At 39.8% G+C, this 22534-nt stretch overlaps 2 protein-coding genes across 3 annotated transcripts in view; both read left to right on the top strand.

Moving 5' to 3' along the window:
- The window catches only part of sbno2a (strawberry notch homolog 2a), a 29003-nt gene extending 12968 nt beyond the window's left edge, over nt 1–16035 (top strand). For both annotated transcript variants that reach the window (XM_083524835.1, XM_083524834.1), the window contains 21 exons: nt 2–119; nt 1019–1124; nt 1305–1458; nt 2696–2872; nt 3077–3174; nt 5436–5518; nt 5674–5856; nt 7644–7765; nt 7843–7974; nt 8115–8250; nt 8365–8477; nt 8596–8667; nt 9037–9145; nt 9706–9777; nt 10504–10647; nt 11018–11112; nt 12421–12513; nt 12637–12768; nt 13273–13349; nt 14189–14379; nt 14546–16035. In XM_083524835.1, coding sequence (XP_083380961.1) covers nt 2–119; nt 1019–1124; nt 1305–1458; nt 2696–2872; nt 3077–3174; nt 5436–5518; nt 5674–5856; nt 7644–7765; nt 7843–7974; nt 8115–8250; nt 8365–8477; nt 8596–8667; nt 9037–9145; nt 9706–9777; nt 10504–10647; nt 11018–11112; nt 12421–12513; nt 12637–12768; nt 13273–13349; nt 14189–14379; nt 14546–15837 — 3699 coding nt within the window. In that variant the 3' untranslated portion in view covers nt 15838–16035. The remainder of the gene's footprint in view (nt 1; nt 120–1018; nt 1125–1304; nt 1459–2695; nt 2873–3076; nt 3175–5435; nt 5519–5673; nt 5857–7643; nt 7766–7842; nt 7975–8114; nt 8251–8364; nt 8478–8595; nt 8668–9036; nt 9146–9705; nt 9778–10503; nt 10648–11017; nt 11113–12420; nt 12514–12636; nt 12769–13272; nt 13350–14188; nt 14380–14545) is intronic.
- A 4716-nt stretch (nt 16036–20751) lies between these two features.
- The window catches only part of arhgap45a (Rho GTPase activating protein 45a), a 31015-nt gene continuing 29232 nt past the window's right edge, over nt 20752–22534 (top strand). Inside the window, 1 exon segment of the mRNA XM_083526278.1 lies at nt 20752–21035. Coding sequence (XP_083382404.1) covers nt 20946–21035 — 90 coding nt within the window. The 5' untranslated portion in view covers nt 20752–20945.

Raw genomic sequence — 22534 nt, 5'->3', positions numbered from 1 at the left:
GATTGTGTTTGACGAATGCCATAAAGCTAAAAACGCGACATCCACGAAGATGGGGAAAGCTGTCTTGGACCTGCAGAACAAGCTGCCCCGGGCCAGGGTGGTGTACGCCAGTGCCACAGGTTTATAGACTCATCTTTTTTACTTGTACACACACCCAGCCTAGTGATTCATCTGAGCTATAATATTAGTCATGGCATAATTTTGAACTTCCAAGTTGTATTTCCACGTTTCCACCTAATTATCCCTCCTGCTGCATCACAGGGCAGCACAACATGATTGGGCAAACACTTATATTATGCTGCTTGGGATTTTAATGCTCATTTCTGTCTGTCTGTCTGTCTATCTGTCTGCAGGGTTTCTGCGGGGCCTTAAAAAGTCCTAAATGTGGAAATCAACATTTTAGATCTAGTTTTTAAATCTGTTCTAGGTCTTAACTAACTTTGAACAGGTCTTAATTTTCCGATGTACACGTTACGCTAACTCTAATGATCATTTAAATGCTCCTGCAGCACTTCATAAGGTTTTTTGTTTCTTAGTTTCCGTGGTGTAGTGCAAATCTCTCTTGGATTGTACCGCAGACGTAAACCCCTTTTTTTTTTTTTTTTTTTTTTTTTTTTTTTTTTTTTTAAAGCTACGGCAATTTAGCGATACTTGGCATGAAGAAAATGAATTTTGTGCTTGCTTAAGGCCATTTGCGAACAATGTATTTGTGTGTTTTTGAGGTTGTGATATGGGTCTTCACTTTCATTCTTAATGGTTTTAAAAAGACTTAGTGAAACCCACAGAAAACCCTTATCAGGCAAAAAGCTAGTATTTATGATGTGCTTTTCATCTGATAAATATGCCAACGTTTAGGTTCAAGACATGACTTCCTGCCCAGTGTCCTCTTGCCACAGAAGCATTCAATAATTTCCAATAATACTTAAGAATGCATTTTGCCAAAGACACTAAATCTAGACTTCACACATTTGGCCAAGTCTTTATAACTATAGTGCTTTTGCACTGTCTTGTTCTATAGGTGCCTCCGAGCCAAAGAACATGATCTACATGAGCCGGCTCGGGATTTGGGGCGAGGGAACACCCTTCAGGACGTTCGAGGACTTTCTACATGCCATTGAGAAGAGGTTAGTCCTCCTGTTTTAAAATCGAAGACCTCCTGTCTGAAACTTGTGAAGAGATTTAATGTAGATGCATGCTCCTTGTCGAAAAAAATTGAATTGCCCATGCTTGTCAGGACGAATGAGGAGCCGTTTTTAAATTTCTTCAAAAAGGAGTCAAAAGCTATGCCCGCTTGCTGTTCACAGGGGTGTCGGCGCCATGGAGATAGTTGCCATGGATATGAAAGTCAGTGGCATGTACATAGCCCGGCAGCTCAGCTTTTCAGGCGTGTCGTTTCGGATCGAGGAAATCGCACTGGACGAGGAGATCAAGGTGGTCTACAACAAGGCGGCTCGACTGGTGAGAGACTGCAGGCTGTCGCAAGGCGAACATGACTGGGACACACACGCGCACACAGTGACTAATTTATTGGGTGCACCTTTCTTGTACCATCACTTCCTGGGTTGTTTTAGACACACCTACTATATTGATGCAATTCGAAGATATAAAATTACAGACTGTTGCCCGTTTGTCATGCGTGATTTGCAGGCGCATGACAATAAACCATGATAGCAATGCTGGCACGATTTGTTTTGGATGCTTTCCTCAGCACAGCCGACATGGTGGCATAATGATATGTTTGGCATTGTTACAAGTGTTTCACACACAGTAGAGAACAGGTTGCATGTATTCTGTGTATTTCTAGAAAAATTGTCTGTTTGGAAAGTCAGTTGGAGGAAAAATCCTGTTATCACACCAGTGTAACAAGCTGTCTGAGGTAGCTGAGGTACTGAGTGTTAGATAAATGACCTGCATAACTATAGCTCTACTGTACTTCTGCAAGGCTCTATATAAATATTCTGATATGTTTCCAGATCAAATTTATTACTATCAGAATTACTCTAAATACACTATTTGGACAAAAGTTTATGAACACCTGTCCATAAGATTGGCATCCACATTTAGTCTGTATTTGCTCTTATAATAATGATAATATAATATAATATAATAATCCCACTTCTCTGGGAAGATGTTTAACTACATTCAAGAGTGTGCTTGTGGAGATTTGTGAGATTTTATTCTGCCATGAATGTGGTAGTAAAGTCAGGTACTGATGTAGATGATGCAGGGAGGCCTGGGGTGCAGTCAAGTTCCAATTCATCCCAAAGGTGTTCAATAGGGTTATAGAGGAATCTTCCATTCCAACCCATGTAAAGCATATCTTAATGTGGCTGGCTTTGTGCACAGCGGTATTGTCATCATGGAACAGGTTTGGGTCTCCTAGTTGAAGTGAAGGCAAAATCTAATGCTACCGTATCCAAAGACATCCTTTAAAGCTGTGCGACTCCAGCATTGTGGTGACAGTTTAAGGAAGAACCACATCAGTTGTCCCAATACTTTTTTATATATAGTGTACAATGAATGAAGTATAGCTAATGGCTAGCTGAACAATTATGAAATTTTGTAACTGGGTTTGAATATGTGATGCTCTTGCTTGTATGTGCAACGATTACATTTCTTTAAAAAAAAAAAAAATATATATAGTGAAATGTCCATTCTGGCTCTGTGTAATGTAATCTCTGTTTTTTTTCCCCAGTGGGCTGAAGCACTGGAAGTGTTCACCAGAGCAGCGGATATGCTGGGACTGGTCTCTCGTAAGTCCCTTTGGGGCCAATTCTGGTCCTCTCACCAGCGCTTCTTTAAATACCTCTGCATTGCCGCCAAAGTGCGCCGCCTGGTGGAGCTCGCTAAGGCCGAGATGAATCAGGGCAAGGTGAGACACAAAAACAGTGCATGATGGTCATTTTTTAAAGTGAGGTTGTTGTGGGGATTACTTTAGGTGTGAACAGAGGGGTTTATATGGTTGACTTTCTAAGGTGCAGTAGAGGGATGATAAAGTGATTATAGGTAAAGTAAAGCAAACTAGAGTTTAGTTTTCACATTATTTGATAACGATGTCCTTTGTATGTGTGTGTAGTGCATCGTGATTGGGCTGCAGTCAACCGGTGAGGCCCGGACTCGCGAGGTTCTGGATGAGAATGATGGACACCTAGACCGATTCGTCTCTGCAGCTGAGTGAGTGACTGGGGCTCTCTGTCTGATCAAACATGCTTGTTCTTTCCTCCCGGCTCTGCCCTTCACTTTCCAGTCACTTTTGATTGAGGGATTTGATAACTTTGGGTGTTACTCATGGTCCTGGCTACTTCAAGAACAGAAGATTTAAAGTTAGCGTCTGGCAGAACGTAGGAACAATTCAATGGATATCACGGTTCTTGTTAATGAAATTATGCCTCAAATTTGTGAAATGTGTCTTTTCTATGTGTAAAGAGTAAGCTGGATAAAAAGCAGTAGTAGTTAGCACATAGATATAGAAACAAGCCATTGAGCAAGCCAATACAGAATGCAACCAGGTAGTATGAATAGTGAGCTTGTGCTTAAGGTTTTCTATAAGGAGGTGATTATTTAACGTTGGGAAGGACTCTCCAGCATCAACGCCCTGTAACACTCAGAGGTAAAGGGTGGGGGACTCTGTGGTTGCTCACTAATATAATTCATTTAAGAGACTTGCAGCTGATGGAAAATCTACTATAACACAGACGTTGCAACGTATGTGATCGTTTGTGGACATTCTGCAGCATTACCGTGCGACTATTAACAAACGTTATCACTGCAATAGTTGTCCCGGAATAAACCGCTTGTTAAAACTAGCTGTTGGAAAATCTCGGTAATATCTTTCCCCATAACTCATACTGTTGTGTTTTTATGTTATGATTAGAAAATATATTTACTTTGGGGTTGATCCAGTGCTCTTCTAGTTATAACCTGGTATCTATTTTAGTCAGGACTGTGTTAAAGTGAATTTATTGTAGACACACTGATAAGAGTATTCTGACATTAATTAATGGTTGTATTTGCTTTTGGTAGTTATGGGGCTCCTGTTACTTTTTTTTTTTTTTTTTTTTTCACCGATGTAAATTGGGGATAATCAATAGCGAAATGTCAGTTGAACTCAAGAGTTTCTAGAAGATTTGCCCTGAAGTCTTCTCGGTACATGAATGCATTGTTCAAAGAGGCTGAACTGCTCATTACCATGTCTTTGCAGAACAGCTGCAAAAAAAAAAGAATTACATTTTGATAAGAATGGTGCACACCATATAATCAAAATGAACGTGTGACACCCTACTATTTCACCACTTTGTTCTGCCACGTGATGGATAACAGGACCCCAATCTACCTGAACCTGGCAGCATGGGAACAAAATGGCAGATTGTGTTGGAAAATGAACCAAACTGCTTGGGAAAGACTGACGTCAATTGGAACTTTTCACAATAGGTTACATAAACGCTGTCAGCCACTATTTTGTGGTTGTAAGCTGTTTTGTTAATGCAGGGAAGTGAACGTGAGGAACAAGGAGAGCTGGTAGACTTGTGAAGTAATCTAGAACTTTCTGTAAGACTCAACTGTAATAATTAGGGCTGCATATTTGTGAGTTTGCCGTGGAAAAACGGATCCACCATTAAAATGGTTAAATATATTTGGGATAAAATGGTAACAAAGTCAAGTGTTCAATTTTTTCTTTAGTTATTGTGTTGAAATTGCATGCTAAGTCGCTGTTTGAAATGTAACAGTCCATAAACATTACAATGCATTGATCTCTTAGCTATATGCCAATTGATCATTTGGACATTTATAGCTCATGCTGAGCCGTATCACCTGTTATGGTCTGAGTATTCTGCAGATTGTCCAGTAGCTCATGCACTTCACCGCATATGATAATACTTTGTCACAACCTTTTGGTATAGCGAACCTACATTATATGGACAAAAGTCCTTAAAAACCTGACCTTTTTTGCCATATGTGGCTCTTCTCCAAACTGTTAGCACAAAGCTGGAGGCACACAATTGCATAGTATGTCCTTGGATGGGGTCTCATAAAATTTTAAATATGGTTTTCATGGTTTGGAGTGGAAGATCTTGAGTGGCCTGCTATAGAGCTCTGATCCCAACCCTACTGAACACCTTTAGAATGAATCGGAAAACTGCTTCCTCACCTTACCTGCATCAGTGTCTGACTTTACGAACACCCTCGTGGCTGATGAACACAAATGTCCAAAATCTAGTGGACCATCTTCCCATAAGAGTGGAGAGGCAATTGGGGCTAAATGTGGAATGTGATGCTCAAAAAGCTCACACCATACTTATGACCAGGTGTCCGCAAACCTTTGGCAATGTAGTGTATCTGGTTGTGAAGTGATGAGCTTGTGTTAAAAGGTCAACTCTACAGTGGATGGTTAATGTAAATGAATAATGCTGCATGTTTGGGTCGTGTGTCTCCAGGGGTGTGTTCCAGTCCCTGGTTCAGAAGCACTTTCCATTAGAGAAACCGAAGCGAGAAAAGTCTGCTGCAAATAAAAGAAAACGTGAGTTACACTCTACCAAGACCAAGTTTATTCTAGTGAATCTTAAAGCCTTAGTAAGCCAAAGTTGAGTAATATCGAGTACTCAACCTCAGTCTGCGTATTGTATCTAGACATTTGAAAAAGTGATATTTTCTTAACTTTTTGCAATATTGTAGGAAAACCAAGAGGTCGTCCACCTAAATTTCCCAAACACTGTGTAGAGGTAGGCGGAGTTATTAAGATCAGCGATGGCTCCGATTCTGACTCCGAGGACATGGATAGCGACTCAAACTCATCTCACGAGTCACTGCAAGACAATGATGATGTCATCTTTGTTAACCACATCAATGGACCTACTGGTAGGTTGGAACTCAGTTTTTACTGAGAAATCCTATAGAAAACCACAGTTCAAGCTGTGGTACTGTTTCAGTGTTAAGTTTCTCTTGTTGGTGTTGGAGTTTTAACATAATAAGCTGCTATCTATCTATCTATCTATCTATCTATCTATCTATCTATCTATCTATCTATCTATCTATCTATCTATCTATAAAATGTGTGTATGTATAGAATCTTTCTTTGTTTTGTTTTTTTCTTTTCTATTTTTTTTTAAAATTTTTTATATATATTGATAAACAGACTATTATCGTACATCTTATTGTGTTGGTACATTAAGGACCATCATGGATAGCATTTTTTTTTTATAGTTATCACATTCTGTGTGGTGGTCAGTTCACAGCATTGACAGATTCATCTTTTTCAATAAGATTTAATTTTCTTTTTTATGGGCCATTTTTATTTTTTTTCCAAGTGTGCATCATCTTTGAGTCACATTCTGAATGATTTATTCCGTCAATTCGAATAATAAGATAATTATAATTTTGTATAAAATCAATATCACATTTTTAATCATGCTGATTTTTGAAGGGGAAAAAACAGCACTTTTTTAGTGTGATATTAATTCTTCTTCTTCTTCTTTCGGCTTCTCCCATTAGTGGTCGCCACAGTGGATCATCCGTCTCCATACCCCTTTGTCCTCTACATCTGCCTCTTTTAAACCAACTACCTGCATGTCTTCCCTCACCACATCCATAAACCTCCTCCTTGCCCTTCCTCTTTTCCTCCTTCCTGGTGGCTCCATCCTCAGCATTCTCCTACCGATATACCCCATGTCCCTCCTCTGCACATGTCCAAACCATCTCAATCTCGCCTCCCTCACCTTGTCTCCAAAATGACCTACATACGCTGTCCCTCTAATAAACTCATTTCTAATCCTGTCCATCCTCATCACTCCCAACGAAAACCTCAACATCTTCAGCTCTGCTACCTCCAGCTCCACCTCCTGTCTTTTACTCAATGCCACTGTCTCTAAACCATACAACATCGCAGGTCTCACCACAGTCCTATAAACTTTTCCCTTCACTCTTGCAGACACTTTTCTATCACTAATCACTCCTGCTATCACTCTTCTCCACCCACTCCACCCTGCCTGCACTCTTTTCTTCACTTCTCTAACACACTTTATTACTGTACACCAATGACCCCAGGTACCTAAACTCCTCAACTTTCTCTACCCCTTCTCCCTTCAGCTGCACCACCCCACTGTCTTCCTTCATTCACACACATGTATTGTCTTACTCCTACTGACTTTCATTCCCCTTCTCTCCAGCGTGTACCTCCACCCCTCCAGGCTCTTCTCAACCTGCTTTCTTCTTTTACCACAAATCACAATATCATCCGCAAACATCATAGTCCATGGAGACTCCTGTCTTACCTCGTCTGTCTGACCGTGTGATATTAATTAACTATATAAAATAATGATGTAAATATCCACATTTTCTGCCCCTATATCTTGAATTCTGTAATAATTCTAAATTCAAGAGTTTGAGTTTATTGAGAGGGTTTAATGCATGCATTGTGTAAAGCAACTACATTTATAGCCATGTAAATCTCACCTGAGTGGAAATGTGTGCAATAAAGCACCCTGTCTTACAGAGTGTCTACATTACAGTGCTGGTTATTAAATCTGAGGTTAAACTTGAGTCTAGACTAAAAACTTATGGGGAAAAAGCTAGCTCTATTTGTTTCTCTTAGCTGAAACCGAGTGTGTGTATGTGTGGAGTCATTTTTTTTTTTCTTCTGCCCTCAGCAAAACTAGAGGAGTTGAAGCAAGGTATGCTGGCTAAGATAGCAGAGCTGGGAAAAGAGCTCCCACTCAACACACTGGATGAGCTGATTGATCAATTCGGAGGGCCAGAGAAAGTGTCTGAGGTGAGGGTTCGCAAAACAAGCTAATAGTTTTCCGGATTCTGTATGAGCACTCGCTCACGTTGTGGTCGTTTGTGTAGATGACCGGGCGTAAGGGTCGAGTGGTGCGGCGGCTGGATGGTAGAGTGCAGTACGAATCACGTGCTGAGCAAGGATTCACCATTGACCACGTGAACATTAAAGAGAAGGAACGCTTTATGGATGGCGAAAAGGTAACAATACAGCAATGCCACTTAATGGTTTTTAGAAAAAAAAATTATTTTGGTGGTTTAATTATAAAATGTGGTCTGGTCATTATAAAGAAAAACTTAGCAAGTTAAAAGCAGCTGAATATTTTCTGTCTTATTTGAAGCTGGTGGCGATCATCTCCGAGGCTGCAAGTTCAGGAATTTCTCTACAGGCAGATAAACGTGTGAAAAATAAAAAGAGAAGGGTGCACATGACGCTGGAGCTGCCGTGGAGTGCCGATCGTGCCATTCAGCAATTCGGTACGTGCGCAGAAAACGCTACATGTAGCAAGACGCTTGTTCTTGTCACGTATGCACAGGGTTGAATAAAATATTGTGTGCTCTTCAGTAAAGTGGGTGTATGTGCTCCGACAGGTCGCACGCATCGCTCTAACCAAGTAACAGCTCCAGAGTACATCTTCCTGATCTCAGAGTTAGCGGGGGAGAGGCGCTTTGCTTCCATTGTGGCCAAGCGCCTGGAGAGTTTGGTAATTACTCGTCACATTCATACCTTTTCACAGTGATACATTCATACGCATGCAAATGGCGTGTATTATATGATGCAATGTCTGCAAGATGAGTTCATTGATCTGTCTTTTTAATCAGGGGGCATTGACACATGGCGATAGACGAGCCACTGAGTCCAGAGACCTGAGCAAATACAACTTTGAGAACAAAGTAAGAACACACACACACACACACACACACACACGACAAAAAATGCTTCTGAAATATAAATGTTCACAGATTGTAGCTTTGGCTGTTCTACAGTGAAAGTTGTTTTGTATTCAAAAAGCATCAGTGCTAAAGCATGATATTAACAAAAAAGTCATGAACTTAATATATTTTAATTATAAATTAATTTAATATAGTAGGGATTAGTCCATGTGTTTGTAGTTTGTTAAATGAGTTAATGTATGTTTCTATTAGACAAATTCGCAAAGTGTAAATATAGATATTGCTGCAGCCGTGTCTTTAAGATTTTTTAGGATGATTTTAATGACATCGATAAATATTTTATGCTTGGTTTTCTTTTCCTCTACGTAGTACGGCACAAAAGCTTTGGATCGGATCACTAAAGCGATCCTGGGACACATTGAAAACAAAGTTCGACCACCAAAAGGCTATCCAGGGGGCGAAGCACGATTCTTTGCAGGTTGTAATTCTAACTTCCTAGTCCAGAGTGTTTGTCGTTGTATGCTATCCATGTGTTTTGTTCTGGATTCAGGCAGACTGTGCAAGAACCAGAGGTCGACATTGGCAACAAAAAAAAATGTATTCGTTTTACTGAATAAGTGGCACTGACAGTTCATTGCTGGAACTATCGGCAAAAATCCATACCAATAGTTTTTCCGGTTTGCTCTCATTGCAAGAGCGGCCTCTAGAGGCAACTTACAGACACCACTTGCTGTTTGTTTTTACACGCAAGACTGCATACTGCTATATTATATTTCGGAATTAATATTAAAATGTATTCCCTTTAAGCACATTTTCATGATTTAGTCTGTGATTTATTGTTTGGGTTTTTTTGTAATAAGTTCATTACTATTTTGTGTGGGTTTTTTTTTTATCCGTTATCCATTTTTAAAACCATCAATTAATCGGTTATCGGCACGTACGATCCAACCCAGCTATCGGTAAAATCGGTTGACCGATAGTAAGAACTACTCATAATTATTTGGCTAATTATTTTTAATCTCTTTGTGCGTATGCCAGATATGAAGAAAGGGATGATTGACGTGGGCATTTTCTGTAGGGAGCAACGCTATACCCTCAACACAGAGAAAGGTAAATATTTACACCCCTTTTATAAACATTTCTTATCACTTCCATATTTTTACTAATACGTGTGATACGTGATTTCAGAAGTCCATAATTCCAGTATGTTTGCCTAATTAGCATGTGAATTGGAGCAGTAGGCAACTTGTCAGTAAAAGTTTAAAATGTGACTTTTTTTAATATATAAACTAATAAATCTCCAGCCATTACACTTTCAGTCACGAGGGCACAGCAGTAAAATTCTCAGTTTTATTGCATTCCTTCATGAATACACTGCTGTGCCTCACGTTGCATATTACATTTAAGGCGTAGTCTAAATTGACACGTTGTGCATTTCCATCCACCTCCCCACCCCCTTTTTATTGATTTAATATTTTTCAAAATCTGTTTTGTAAAGTAAATTGGAAATTTGTCATGCGATCTCCACAATTCCAAGATGGTTCGAATTTATTTTCGATGCTCCACCATTGTCTCTCACTGCGCTCAATTGAGAGCCCTGCATGACTTCCTCATTTAGAATGTAAATTGCTCTCCTTGAAAGGAGCTCTGTGTGCAGGCGCATTAAACATTAATGTCGCCAGTGTCTGGAATTAAACCTTAATGAAGTTCCACACCGAAGTTCTGTTCGTATTCCACGCATCAGTATTTGCCCAGGCTGATGCTCTAAGAAATGTATTCAAATGGCTTGTCGGTCCTGCTTAATCATTAAACTCCTTCCTTCTTCCAATATCCTAGACTGCACAATCACTAAATTCCTGAATCGCATTCTGGGCCTGGAGGTGCACCAACAGAACTTTCTGTTCCAGTACTTCATCAACAACTTTGAATACCTGATTGACAAGGACAAAAAGGAAGGCAAATATGACATGGGTATACTCGGTAAGACGCTACGCTATTTATGTCTGATAATGTATGATTATTTAAATGGGTTTTTAAATACAGATTCCACACAGCGTGTTTTACGTTTACGCATTCAGTGTACGTTTCATGTTCGCCAAAAGCATTTGAGGAATGATGTTTATTCGCTCTAATCATCTATGCAGCACGTTTGAATGTTTTCCTAGCATATCGCGGGTGTGACTCTTTCAGATTAATCTGGCAAAATCACCGAACTGCGAGATACAGGGGAAAGCAAATGTCACTGGGGTTGGGAACCACTGATTTAGAGCTGTAATTTATATCGCGTGTGTGTGTGTGTGTGTGTGTGTGTATGGTTTCCTTGATCTGTGTGTGCTGCATATGTTATTAGATCTGGCTCCAGGTAACGATGAGATCCGTGAAGAGAAACAGGAAGTGTTCCTGACCCCAGGGAACCCCCAAGAAGGCCAGGTCATCCTTTATAAGGTACTCAAATATTCCCTTTTTATTGCCTAAGGGACTTTCTTTATTTTAAATCTTACTTACTTAATGGTCATTTGAAAACAGTGGCATGTTAGAACAGATTGTATGTCTACTCATTTGCACTGAACAAAACTACACACAAAGAAATGAACCCTAATTAGAAATGTCATTAAATATAATTAATAAACGAATATGCATTATTTTTCTCCTTTTTAATTCAGTTTTCTACAAAAGTCCTTAAAAGCCATGCATAATTTATTTATTTTTTTTTCCTTTCTTGTTTTCTCGTGATCACGATTTAATTTTCTCATGATCTTGACATGCACATTATGGATAAAAGTATTTGGACACCTGACTTTCCCAGCCAGATGTGATTCTTTCCCAAACTGTTATCGCACAGCTGAAGGCACACAATTGAATACGGTGTCATTGGATGCAGTAGAGTGAAATTTTTCCTTTAATTTAACTAGGAGACCAAAACTGTTCCAGCATGACAATACCCACGTGCACAAAGCAAACTCCATGAACATGGGATTTATAGTGGAAGATGATTTGTACTTTTGGCTTGAATGTGAATGCTGACCTCACCTACATCAGTACCTAAGTTTATTAACATCCTCGTGGCTGAATGAGCAAAATTCTAGTGAAACATCTTCCCAGAAGAATGGAGGAAAGAGTAAATTGGGCCCGAATGTGATGCTCAAAAAGCACATGGCATACAGGTATCCACAAACATTTGGCAATATAGTGATAAAAGTTATCTCGTTATCACAACTTAATTTGCTTGCTTGACATAACAAATGTTACACAGAACTTAATTCTTGTGTATTCTTGCCTCAGCGCTCCACGTGCCCACTGCCACAAATGGTTATGGTTATCCATGATGCTTCATCTAGAAAGTTCCTCTTGAGCAGTAATGAATTTTTTTGTGCACTCGGTATAAGGGGCATGTTCTAGAGGCAGCATCATCGCACCATCATGGTTAATAACCATAAGCATTTGTAACAGTGGGCACGTGGGTGGGAATATACAAAATTTAAGGTATCCATCACAAGGAAACAATGAGAACACATCTTTTGTCGTGATCGAGAAAATGAGAGAGAAAGAAATATAATGCACGGCCCCTTAGAACTTCTGTAGCGTTCCATGCACAGCATGTTAATTCTATTTTTTTGTAATTTAGGAACATTTGAGTTGGCCGTCCACAGGGTTTTAAAGACGAGAAAAATTATGCACTGAAATCTATTCCAAGCAGATCCCGGCCGGTTAGTGAATGCAGAGTCTGATGCGCTTTTGTCATGCTGTTTTTAGATCAGTGTGGATCGGGGAATGCCGTGGGTCGAGGCCTCCAGCAAAGCAAACGCACTGACTGGGGATTATGAAGGCTTCTACCTTTCACACAAGGTGTTTTAAACGAATGCAATGATCATCATATCTTTTAATGCTTCTTATTTTATAAATATACTGAAGATTTATCTGTTGGTGGCTTGTTAATTTGTTTGCGATGGTCTTTTCATCTGTCCCCAGCTGCGAGGGAGCCAGCCATGCGTGTTGCTGGCAGAGCAGGGCCGAGGTCGCAATCTTGTTGTCTATAAGCCCAACATCGGCAGACAGGCCCACCCTGAGAACCTGGACAATCTGCTTCAGCGGTACCGCAAGGTCAGGAGGCGCACTTTCATTTAGGGCTGCTGCTATCGATTATTTTAGTAATTGAGTAATCGGTAAACAATAAAAAAATTTAGTTTTTTTGGTCTGCAGAAAAGCTGCTCGAACTTTATTTTAACGAACTAAATCAGTGTATTTATCACCAGCTTTAAAAACGTGCTCCACTACCTGCTCTACACGGCCACTGCAGAGGGACTTTTTGAACGCACTGTATACAAATACAAGCATAATCATAATCAATTAAAAATGACAAAACTTGAGTTACCACACTGTTTTAGTTTGAAATGATGCCAAACTTTAAGCGCTCCAGAGTTTAGCAGGTAATGCTTCAGCAATAATGGTCCATGGGAAACAGTGCTCTGTGTTTAGCTTAAGTCCCCCCCCCCCCCCACACACACACACACACACACTAAATCTGAAATGCTACTGACTGTATTACATAGTGACACCTAGTGGATATCAGGAGGCATTTTGTCATCTTGGTTTGTTATTCTGTAGGTGACATCAGAAGAGGCCAAAGATTGCTGGGAGAATCAGTTTGGCTTCTCGTTACAGAAGTGCAGCCATGCAAACTGGTGAGTAATTAACGGTTCTAAGGTTGCTTTTATATATAAGCATCAAAAAAAGAAAGGATATGGTAAAAGTGTTGCTTTTTGTATGTGTATATGATCAATAATCAGGTGATTGGGTTTGAAGTGGATGCAGGTGTTTGTATTCCTAGAAAATGACATTTCTTTAAAAAATAAAAATAAAAAAGTGAAAACTTTTAGATTAAATCTTTTACTCCAAGTCTGGCTTTCTGTTAAGGATGGCTCCACAGACTCGTGTGGAAAATATCACTGATTGTGAGGAGGAGCTGCTGGATTCACACAAAGACGCTTCCTTCTTATGGCAAAACTTGACTGTTTTGTTTTTAATTGATTGTATATAACTGTAAAACCTGTGTTTGAAGAAATGCCTTAAAGTTTTTTGTATCATTCCATGCAAAGTGAGCGAAATCCAAATCGATACTTTGGCTTCCAGGTTGTACTTTTGCACATTTTGTACGCTTGAATGCTGGCGGCACCCCAGGCCTCCTCACCTCATCTACATCAGTACCTGACTTTACTAACACCCTTGTGGCTGAATAAATCTCACACAAATGTCCACAAGCACACTCAAATCTAGAGGAATATCTTCCTAGAAGAGTGGAGGGAAAGCAAATTGGAACTAAATGTGGAATGCAATGTTAAAAAAGCACATAACTTACTTATGACTGGGTGTCTTCAAACTTTTGGCAATATTGTGTATAAGGTTTTGTGTGTGTGTGTGTGTGTGTGTGTGTGTGTGTGTGTGTGTGTGTGTGTGTGTGTGTGTGTGTGTGTGTGTGTGTGTGTGTGTGTGTGTGTGTGTGTGTGTGTGTGTGTGTTTTTAGGAAAGGCAAGTGTAAGCAGGTGGAGCAGGGTCAGGAGTGCTGGCAGGGCATGCGTTTGAGACAGTACCACATGCTGTGTGGTGCTTTGCTCAGAGTGTGGAAACGAGTAGCAGATGTCGTCTCGGACATCACCAACTCCAGCATTCTGCAGATTGTGCGCCTGAAAACCAAACAGAACAGCAAACAAGTTGGTGAGTATTACAATAAACAAGATGGAAAGTTCACAGCACACACACACACACACACACAAGCACCTTTAAAATGATGGTATAAACATGTGACATTGGGTTCATTAGCCAGGCATTTTATAATTTTTTTTTGTATCTTGTTTGTAATGGAATGTTGAATCTTTTTTAGGAATAAAAATACCGGAGAACTGTGTGGAGCGTGTACGCAGCGAGCTCTCTCAGATGGACACGGAGGTGAAGCGAGCGCGGCAGCAGAAGGAGCAGCGGGCGCAGGAGCAACGGGCGCAGGAGCAACGGGCGCAGGAGCAACGGGCGCAGGAGCAACGGGCGCAGGAGCAACGCATCCGTCAGGAGCTTCTCAGGCTCGAGCAGCAGAAAAGGTTCAAGAGTTTTGGTTACACTGCTATGCATCTGACAAATCCCCCACCCTACCCCGGGCAACTGCCCAAGAACCGTGCAGTAGATGAAGTGCTGGACCTGACACTCAGCCCCTGTCCGTCCCCTGAGCCCAATTTGACTCATGCAAACGGAGCCCTGAGCCTGAACGGATTAACAGGCATGAACAGCATTTCTGGCATGCGGAGAGCAGCAGGGGAAGGGGGCCCGAAGATCCCTGAGACATTTTACCTGGAGGAGCTGATCTCCCAGGAGCAGCAGAGGGAGAGACCACCGCCCTTACAGCACAAGATGACCCATAACAGCTTAGACGCCCTGCAAACCATCCATACGCTGAAGCAACACGCGGCATTGAGCGTGCTCCAGCAGAACAGGCCCAACCCAGGGCATTTGCTCACACCCCAGCAGAACTCAAGCAGTCAGTTCAGCACGCAGCTGCTCCGACACAACGGGAGCAAACCGGACATCAACACGCTTACCAACCACGGGATACGCGTGCAGCCGTTTTCACAGCATGTAAACTCCATGTCACTGCCACCTAACTTGCTTCAGCCCTCTCCTATCCAGCAGGACAGTCGTCAACACTCACTGCTACACACACAAACGCACAGTTTGCATGCACACGTACGGGAAAACCAAATGCCAGTCAGCGAACCTGCTCCGCATTCACTAAAACTGGGGCAGCAGGGGTCACTCGGCTGTCAGTCCGAAAATTCGGCACCTTCACAGGAAGACTTCAATTTCAACCTCGGCATGCTCGGTCATCCTTCGTTCTCGTTAACCCCCCAAGCCCCTCCATCCCCTTCAGTTTCGTGTTCCTCACCTGGGACGTCGTCGCTATTCAATTCAGATCCCCAATCATCGTCCCTCTCAGACTCCATCTCTTCTTCTTCGTTGTTCGCTCCGTTGTCGTCTGAGCGACAGTCTCTTCCTTTACCCAATGGCCACAGCAGCATGGACGCACAGGACGCCCACAAGACCCTCGACCGACTGGCTCGGGGAAGTTCTGCAGACCGCCGTCACTCAGTCATTCAGTTCAATTCTCTTGAATGGGACACCCCCTAGTGGCCACTACTGCCTGCGAGCTCATATCACCACTGTAACCCGCACATGACAGTTCTGTCCCGTTTCGTTACTGTGATCTCAGCATGTCTGGCTGAGGTATTTTGCAGTAGGTGTTGTTCTTTATTTCAGTTCGTCCTCCCACCCCAGATCATTCATCCACTTGCTCTAGTAGTCACTTCAAATGTTTTTTATTATTATTTTTTTTTTAAATCAAGTGTTTCTTACTTCACTGAAATTAAGGTCCGTTGATCGGGGATGCTTGACAAGGGTTTAGATGAGATTGTCGAACACGGCGATTAATACCCGTGTGGTTTTAATCCAAGCGCCTCACTCTTTCCCAGTTCAGAAAAAAAAAATACAATTCCGAGCGGTACACTATTTCAGAAGTCGTTGTTTAATCATCTCAAAATCAGTTGCGAAGCATTAACTAACATTCATCACTATAGCTGCACCCGAACTATTCATCGTTCCACACAATACATCGATGTGTATTTTTATTTTTATTTTTTTTACAAACCCGAATGCTGACCATTCAGAACAACTGCATACATCTTGGAAACGCTTCACCAGTGCACCTTCTCACAATTCTGCAAATATCAAATGCGTGTTTGTTTATTTATATGGCCTTTTAAGGCATTTGTTACACCTACTTCCTGCTTCCTAAGTAGAATCAGACCTGGAACAAAATGCCTTTAGCTCAGTCAGTGCCTTTGTATCATTACGATGCAGTTACCTGTGTGTGTGTGTGCGTGCGTGTGTATGTGCGTGCATGTGTGTACGTTCTATAAAAGCAGTTCGAAAAACATATTATTTATTATCGTGATCATCCTCTTGCTCCCTCTACAAAGATGCCCGATCTACTTCACACCAGACAGGTTCATTGATGTAGACATTTGTAACACTGCTGTTGCATAATAACCCCCCCGTGTATCCCCCATATAATTCCATGGGCCTGAGCCTGAGTAGAGGGACGGAATGGCTGGAAAATATCTAGGGTATGAAAACAAAGCTACCACACGTCATCCCTAGGTCAATGAAGTACTCTCTTTGCTTTACTGCTCGTTTTGTACTTTTCTCAGGTATAGTGTATACTTATTACTGTCCAGACCAATTATTATTTAACTCGAATAACTAAAGGACCTTGTTTTTAACTTTGGGGGTTGGAAACCAAATTATTTATTAGGCAACTCCATTTATCTTAAAAGCTTTGTGTTTTTTTGCTTTTCTTTTCTTTTCTTTTTTTTACCTGAACCAACTACATTATTATAGACTTTTGACAGTTAAACTTCTGGACCTCATGTTCACCTCAGTCTCCTTTTTTTTAAGGAGTAAAAACATTAAGCAATAAAAATACTCGCCCCTTGAACAAGTGGAAAAAAAATAGAAATAAAGAGCTCGATTAGGATCGTCCTCAGGCTCTCGTTTCCTTTTCATATTTTTCAGATGTATTAGAAAAACTATTATATTAAGGAAAAAAAAAAGAGTAAAAATTACTAAGGATACGTTTCTTATGAGGTCAAGATATTCTTGTATAGGTGGAATGGAAGCAATTTATTGTCTTTGGTGTCGTTGCTGTTCTTGATGTTTGTATTCTTGTTATATTGACTATAATTATTGTTATTTATATCCATGGGACATTTTAGTGGTGGATAGTCCTGCTTATAACCTTGTTGAGTAGTTTAACACTTTTTAAACGTCTTGTTCGGGTCTTACTTTCTTCATGTATTCTCTATTTACGAAAAGAAGAAGAAAAAAATGCTTATTTGAACTCGTCACCAAAATCAACTGCACTGCCTTTGCACCGTGTCCATCGTCCATCATCGCTGTGTCGTTTTCTGTGTCTCATCCATCTTTCACACTTGTGGTGATACAAAATGTGCAAACTCTCCATTTTTTTTTGGGCTTTAGCCACTGATCCCAGTCACACCAAAGTCTCCTGCTTGGTCATGTGTAATCTCAGGAAAAGTTAGGGAATCTTTTTAAGTAATGCACAGCAGTGAAACACTGTGCTGCATTTCTGACTACTGTATTTCTTCAACTTCAGCTTTTCAATTTTTCAATCGATCAGACGTTGAACTGGCTTTCTGATATCCCAGATGTTGATTCGTAATCCCATTATTTAAAAAAAACAAACAAACAAAAAGATTCTACACAGTCAGTTCCTTCCTTGTTTTCCCCTCCCCTTCACTGTCCTGTTTACTGTGCATTATTGTAAATGGTTCCTTGACCATCTTTCGACATGTCTCTAGTCTTGAGATATTCGCCCACTGTGTAAGAGATGAGATTGCTCTGCTGTTGCTCAGAAAACTCGTCCCAATTTCTATTCCCCCCCCCCCTTTCCTCTCCAGTCTTCTCTACCCAAACTTTTATATCCTGTCAAAGTGTAAAATCATGGAAATGAACACTTTCGTAACAGAAAAACAAAACAAAACAAAAAAACCTTTATTAAAAGTGCTACTGATTGTATGTATTATTGTTATTTCCAGTTAAAAAGAAATTATTTTAAGCACTTTTACCTTGGGCTTCTGTATTTTACCTGAAATATTTATGATTTTAGTTGGAAATGTAAATATTGTAAACAACTGTGCCTTTTGATTCATTCTGAACGTTTTCTACAACATAACAGAAGGAATATATTGTACTGCAATATTAATTTTGTTAACAAACAAAATAAAAGTCTAAAGAGTTTGTCGAAATCATTCAACTACCGTTTTTTTTTTTTTCCCTCACCATTTTTTTTCTTTGAAAAATATGAGAAAAAATCCTGCTGGCTGTACATTACGTTACTCATCTCGCTAGTATCTGCTTACATATTTGCATTTTCAGAGGAGGATATTATTGAAGGCAGTATTTCTTACCTGAACAGATCACCTTGATCTTACATTTGTTTTTTTTTTTGTAACATTGGATTGTCCTATTTATGACTTTAATTTGAATTTAATCGCATTTGCCTCATCATTACAGCTGTTTAGAAGACAAATAGAGCGTCTTCTAAACAGCTGTAATGATTATAAGGCAAATACTATTAAAGTCACAAATCGTGACAATAGTGCACTATGATGTCATGCAGTCCGACGTGAAAACTATTGCCAACCCTGAGTTTTCCCATAACTGCACATCCTGTTCTCCACTTACACTACAGCAGGTCGTATCTGTATGCAAAAAAGTATTGCAATGCCTGATTTTCCGGATATGTGCTTCTTCCTTAAACTGTTACAAAGTTGGAAGCGCACAATTGTATACAATGCCTTTGGATGTGGTAGCATTAAATTTTCCCTAAGAGACCCAAACCCTTGCAGCCCCCTGTGCACCGCTTCATTAAGATGAAGTGGAAGATCTGATATAGAGCTCTGACCGCAACCCTACTGAACACCTAAATGCTGACTGCACACCAGGCCTCCTCACATCACCTCCATCAGTACCTGACTTTACTAACACACTTGTATTTGAAGGAGCACAAATTTCCACAAACACACTCCAAAATCTAGTGGAACGTCTGTAAAGAGTGAAGGTTTTGCTAACAGCAAGTAGAGATCAAATGTGGAATAGGATGTTCAAACATCTTATGCTCAGGTGTATCTATATTGTATGACATTTTATTAGTTAATTCCCATTTTGTTCTTACTTTATAAAACAATTGTCAAAAAGCTTTTTTTCTCTCCCCCACTCAATGTAAAAGAAAAGAACACTAATAGTAAAAGACAGTTCTGACACTGGAGATAAAGATGCCATAAACCTTCAATAAATAATAATAAAAACAATCCATGCAGATTTCTGGATATAATGCTGTAAGTACAGATAGACATTAGTTTTAGAATACAGTTTATCATGTTTAAACTCTCAGATTTTAATATCTCCTGTAGATCATTTAGGAAACGATCATTTTTTATAACCCAGGGGGCCGTAAACTTTATTACTGGAGATACACACTTGGGAGAAACAAACAAAAACAAACAGTATTGTGTGTGGTGTGTGGAAGAAAGAAAGAAAGAAAGAAAGAAAGAAAGAAAGAAAGAAAGAAAGAAAGAAAGAAAGAAAGAAATGGAAAGGTGTGTGAAATGAGAAAGAAAGAAAAGGTGTAAAAGAAATAATGAATGAAAGAAAAAGAAAGCCGTGTGTAAGAAAGAAAAGCAAGCTATGTAAAAGTAAGAAAAAGAAAGGAAAAGAGAAAGCCGTGTGAAAGAAAGAAAGAAAGGAAAAGAGAAAGCTGTGTGAAAGAAAGAAAAAGAAAGCCATGTAAAAAAGAAAGGAAAAGAGAAAGCTGTGAGAAAGAAAAGAAGAAAGAAAGAAAGCTGTGTGAAAGAAAGAAAGAAAGAAAGAAAGAAAGAAAGAAAGAAAGAAAGAAAGAAAGAGAAAGCTATGTAAAAAAGAAAGGAAAAGAGAAAGCTGTGAGAAAGAAAAGAAGAAAGCAAGAAAGAAAGCCATGTGAAAGCAAGAAAAATTAGAAAGCTGTGTGAAAGAAAGAAAGAAAGAAAGAAAGAGAAAGCTATGTAAAAAAGAAAGAAAGAAAGCTGTGTGAAAGAAAGAAAGAAAGAAAGAGAGAGAAAGAAAGAAAGAAAGAAAGAAAGAAAGAAAGAAAGAGAAAGCTGTGTGAAAGAAAGAAAAAGAAAGCTATGTAAAAAAGAAAGAAAGCTGTGTGAAAGAAAGAAAGAAAGAAAGAGAAAGCTGTGTGAAAGAAAGAAAGAAAGAAAGAAAGAAAGAAAGAAAGAAAGAAAGAAAGAAAGAAAAAGAGAAAGCCATGTGAAAGAAAGAAAAAAGAAAAAGAGAAAGCTGTGTGAAAGAAAGAAAGAAAGAAAGAAAGAAAGAAAGAAAGAAAGAAAGAGAAAGCTGTGTGAAAAAAAGAAAGAAAGAAAGAAAGAGAAAGGTGTTTGTGTGTACGTGTGTGTGCGCGTGTGGAGGAAGCAGTAAACTCACATAGGCGCAAGCACACACAGGAAAACGACTCTCGAGACGCACGACGTGCACGCGCATCTGTCAACGGCGCGCGACTGAAGTCTCAGAAAAACGGCGCTGTTTGTTTGTTAGTCGTTTGTTTGTTTATGGAATATGTGTAAAGGCTCCCGCGCGGTCGGCTTGTTTGAGTGAAAGCGGTGCAGAGTTTGAGGGAAATGTTTTCTCGGAAGAAGAAGGAACTTTCTAAAACGCCTTCGGTTTTGAAGAAGCCTCAGTCAGGAAGCGCAGGAGCGGTGTGCACCTCGGTGAGTTCCTGCTGCAGCTTCCTCTGCTTCACTCTGTCTGTCCTGCACACTCTCTCTGACACAGCCTGCTGCTACAGCTACACTAACATATACTCCGCTAATATTCCACAAAAACAGAGTTTAATCCGGCACAATGTGTTTAGATTTATTTTTCCCCAATAATAAAAAAAAAAAACCCCGAATATATCTGAGACTGTTGACGCGCGCGCACGCACACTGCCAGACCTCTCGTCGCACTCACGTAACTGTCATTAGCCGGGTCGCTAAATCTACTAGCTACAGAAAAAAGTACCTGAGAAACACGTTTTAACACTTATAACTCTTAAAAATGTATTATTGTATAAGTTTATTTTCTATCAGCCTTGTTAGTTTTTTTTTCCCTCGAAACACAACGTCTTTCTTTCAAGCCGAAGCCGACGGTTTGCGCATGAGCTCTCAGCCAATCAGAATCCCCGCAGCTCCGCGATGCTCGAATCTCATTGGTCAGGACAACAAAAAACGTTCAGGTGAAGAAACGTTAAAAGTGAGGATGATGTTAAAGATGCGATAGTCGCCCTTTTGTATTTTTTTAGTAGAAAAAAAATAGTGGTTTAAGACTTTATTTTAAGTATTAAACAATTAGCACAAGTGTATTGAGTTGATCATGGTAACATTATTGGGTTTGAATGAATGACTTCCGGTCCGGATCGGTTGTTTGTGTTTTGGATGGACCTTCTGTCTGCCCTGTGTGTTTATAAACACTAGATTCTGGATGCAGAGCTTCGTATTCAGATAGACAGGATCAGGAGTTGGGCTCAAGCATATCAAGTAACTAACCAATCAATCAGGCAATTAATTAATTAATCAATTAATTAAGTAATTAAACTCTACATGTTTAAGTATTTAGCTGTAAATAATCTACCTAATGCACCTTTAAAAGTCATATAGTTTTACAGTTATAGTGAGAAAGAAAGAAATGTGTGCATGTAAGCTTTTATTTAGACTGATTAATTTTTAAATTAATTAATTAATTAAAGGTTGATCCTACCTGTTTAATGATTTGGCTGGAAAAAATCTTAGCTGATGCACCTTTTATAAGTAATTTTTTTACAGATATTTTCAGAAAGAAAGAAAGAGAAAGAAAGAGAGAAATTGTGTGTGTGTGTGTGTGTGTGTGTGTGTGTGTGTGTGTGTGTGTGTGTGTGTTTGTTTTATTAAAATGGGCCACAATTTGTATATTAATGCTAAATCCTACATGTTTAACTATTGAGCTGGAAATAATCGTACCTAATAGACCTTTAAACCTCTTGTATTTTCACAAATATGGTAAGAAAGACGAAAGAGCAAAGAGAGAGAGAGAGAGAGAGAGAGAGAGAGAGGGGGGGGGTGTGTGAGAGCACTTTCATCAACTTTACCTGTTTAATGATTTAGCTATAAAACATCTTATCTAATGCACCTTTAAACACCACTTTTTCACAGCTATTGTCAGAAAGAAAGAAAGGTGTGTGTGTGTGCAAGTG

Source organism: Silurus aristotelis (assembly GCF_946808225.1).
Source record: "Silurus aristotelis genome assembly, chromosome: 22".
Taxonomy (NCBI): domain Eukaryota; kingdom Metazoa; phylum Chordata; class Actinopteri; order Siluriformes; family Siluridae; genus Silurus; species Silurus aristotelis.
Note: the sequence above shows the minus strand (reverse complement) of the source record. Positions and strands in the feature narration are given on the sequence as shown.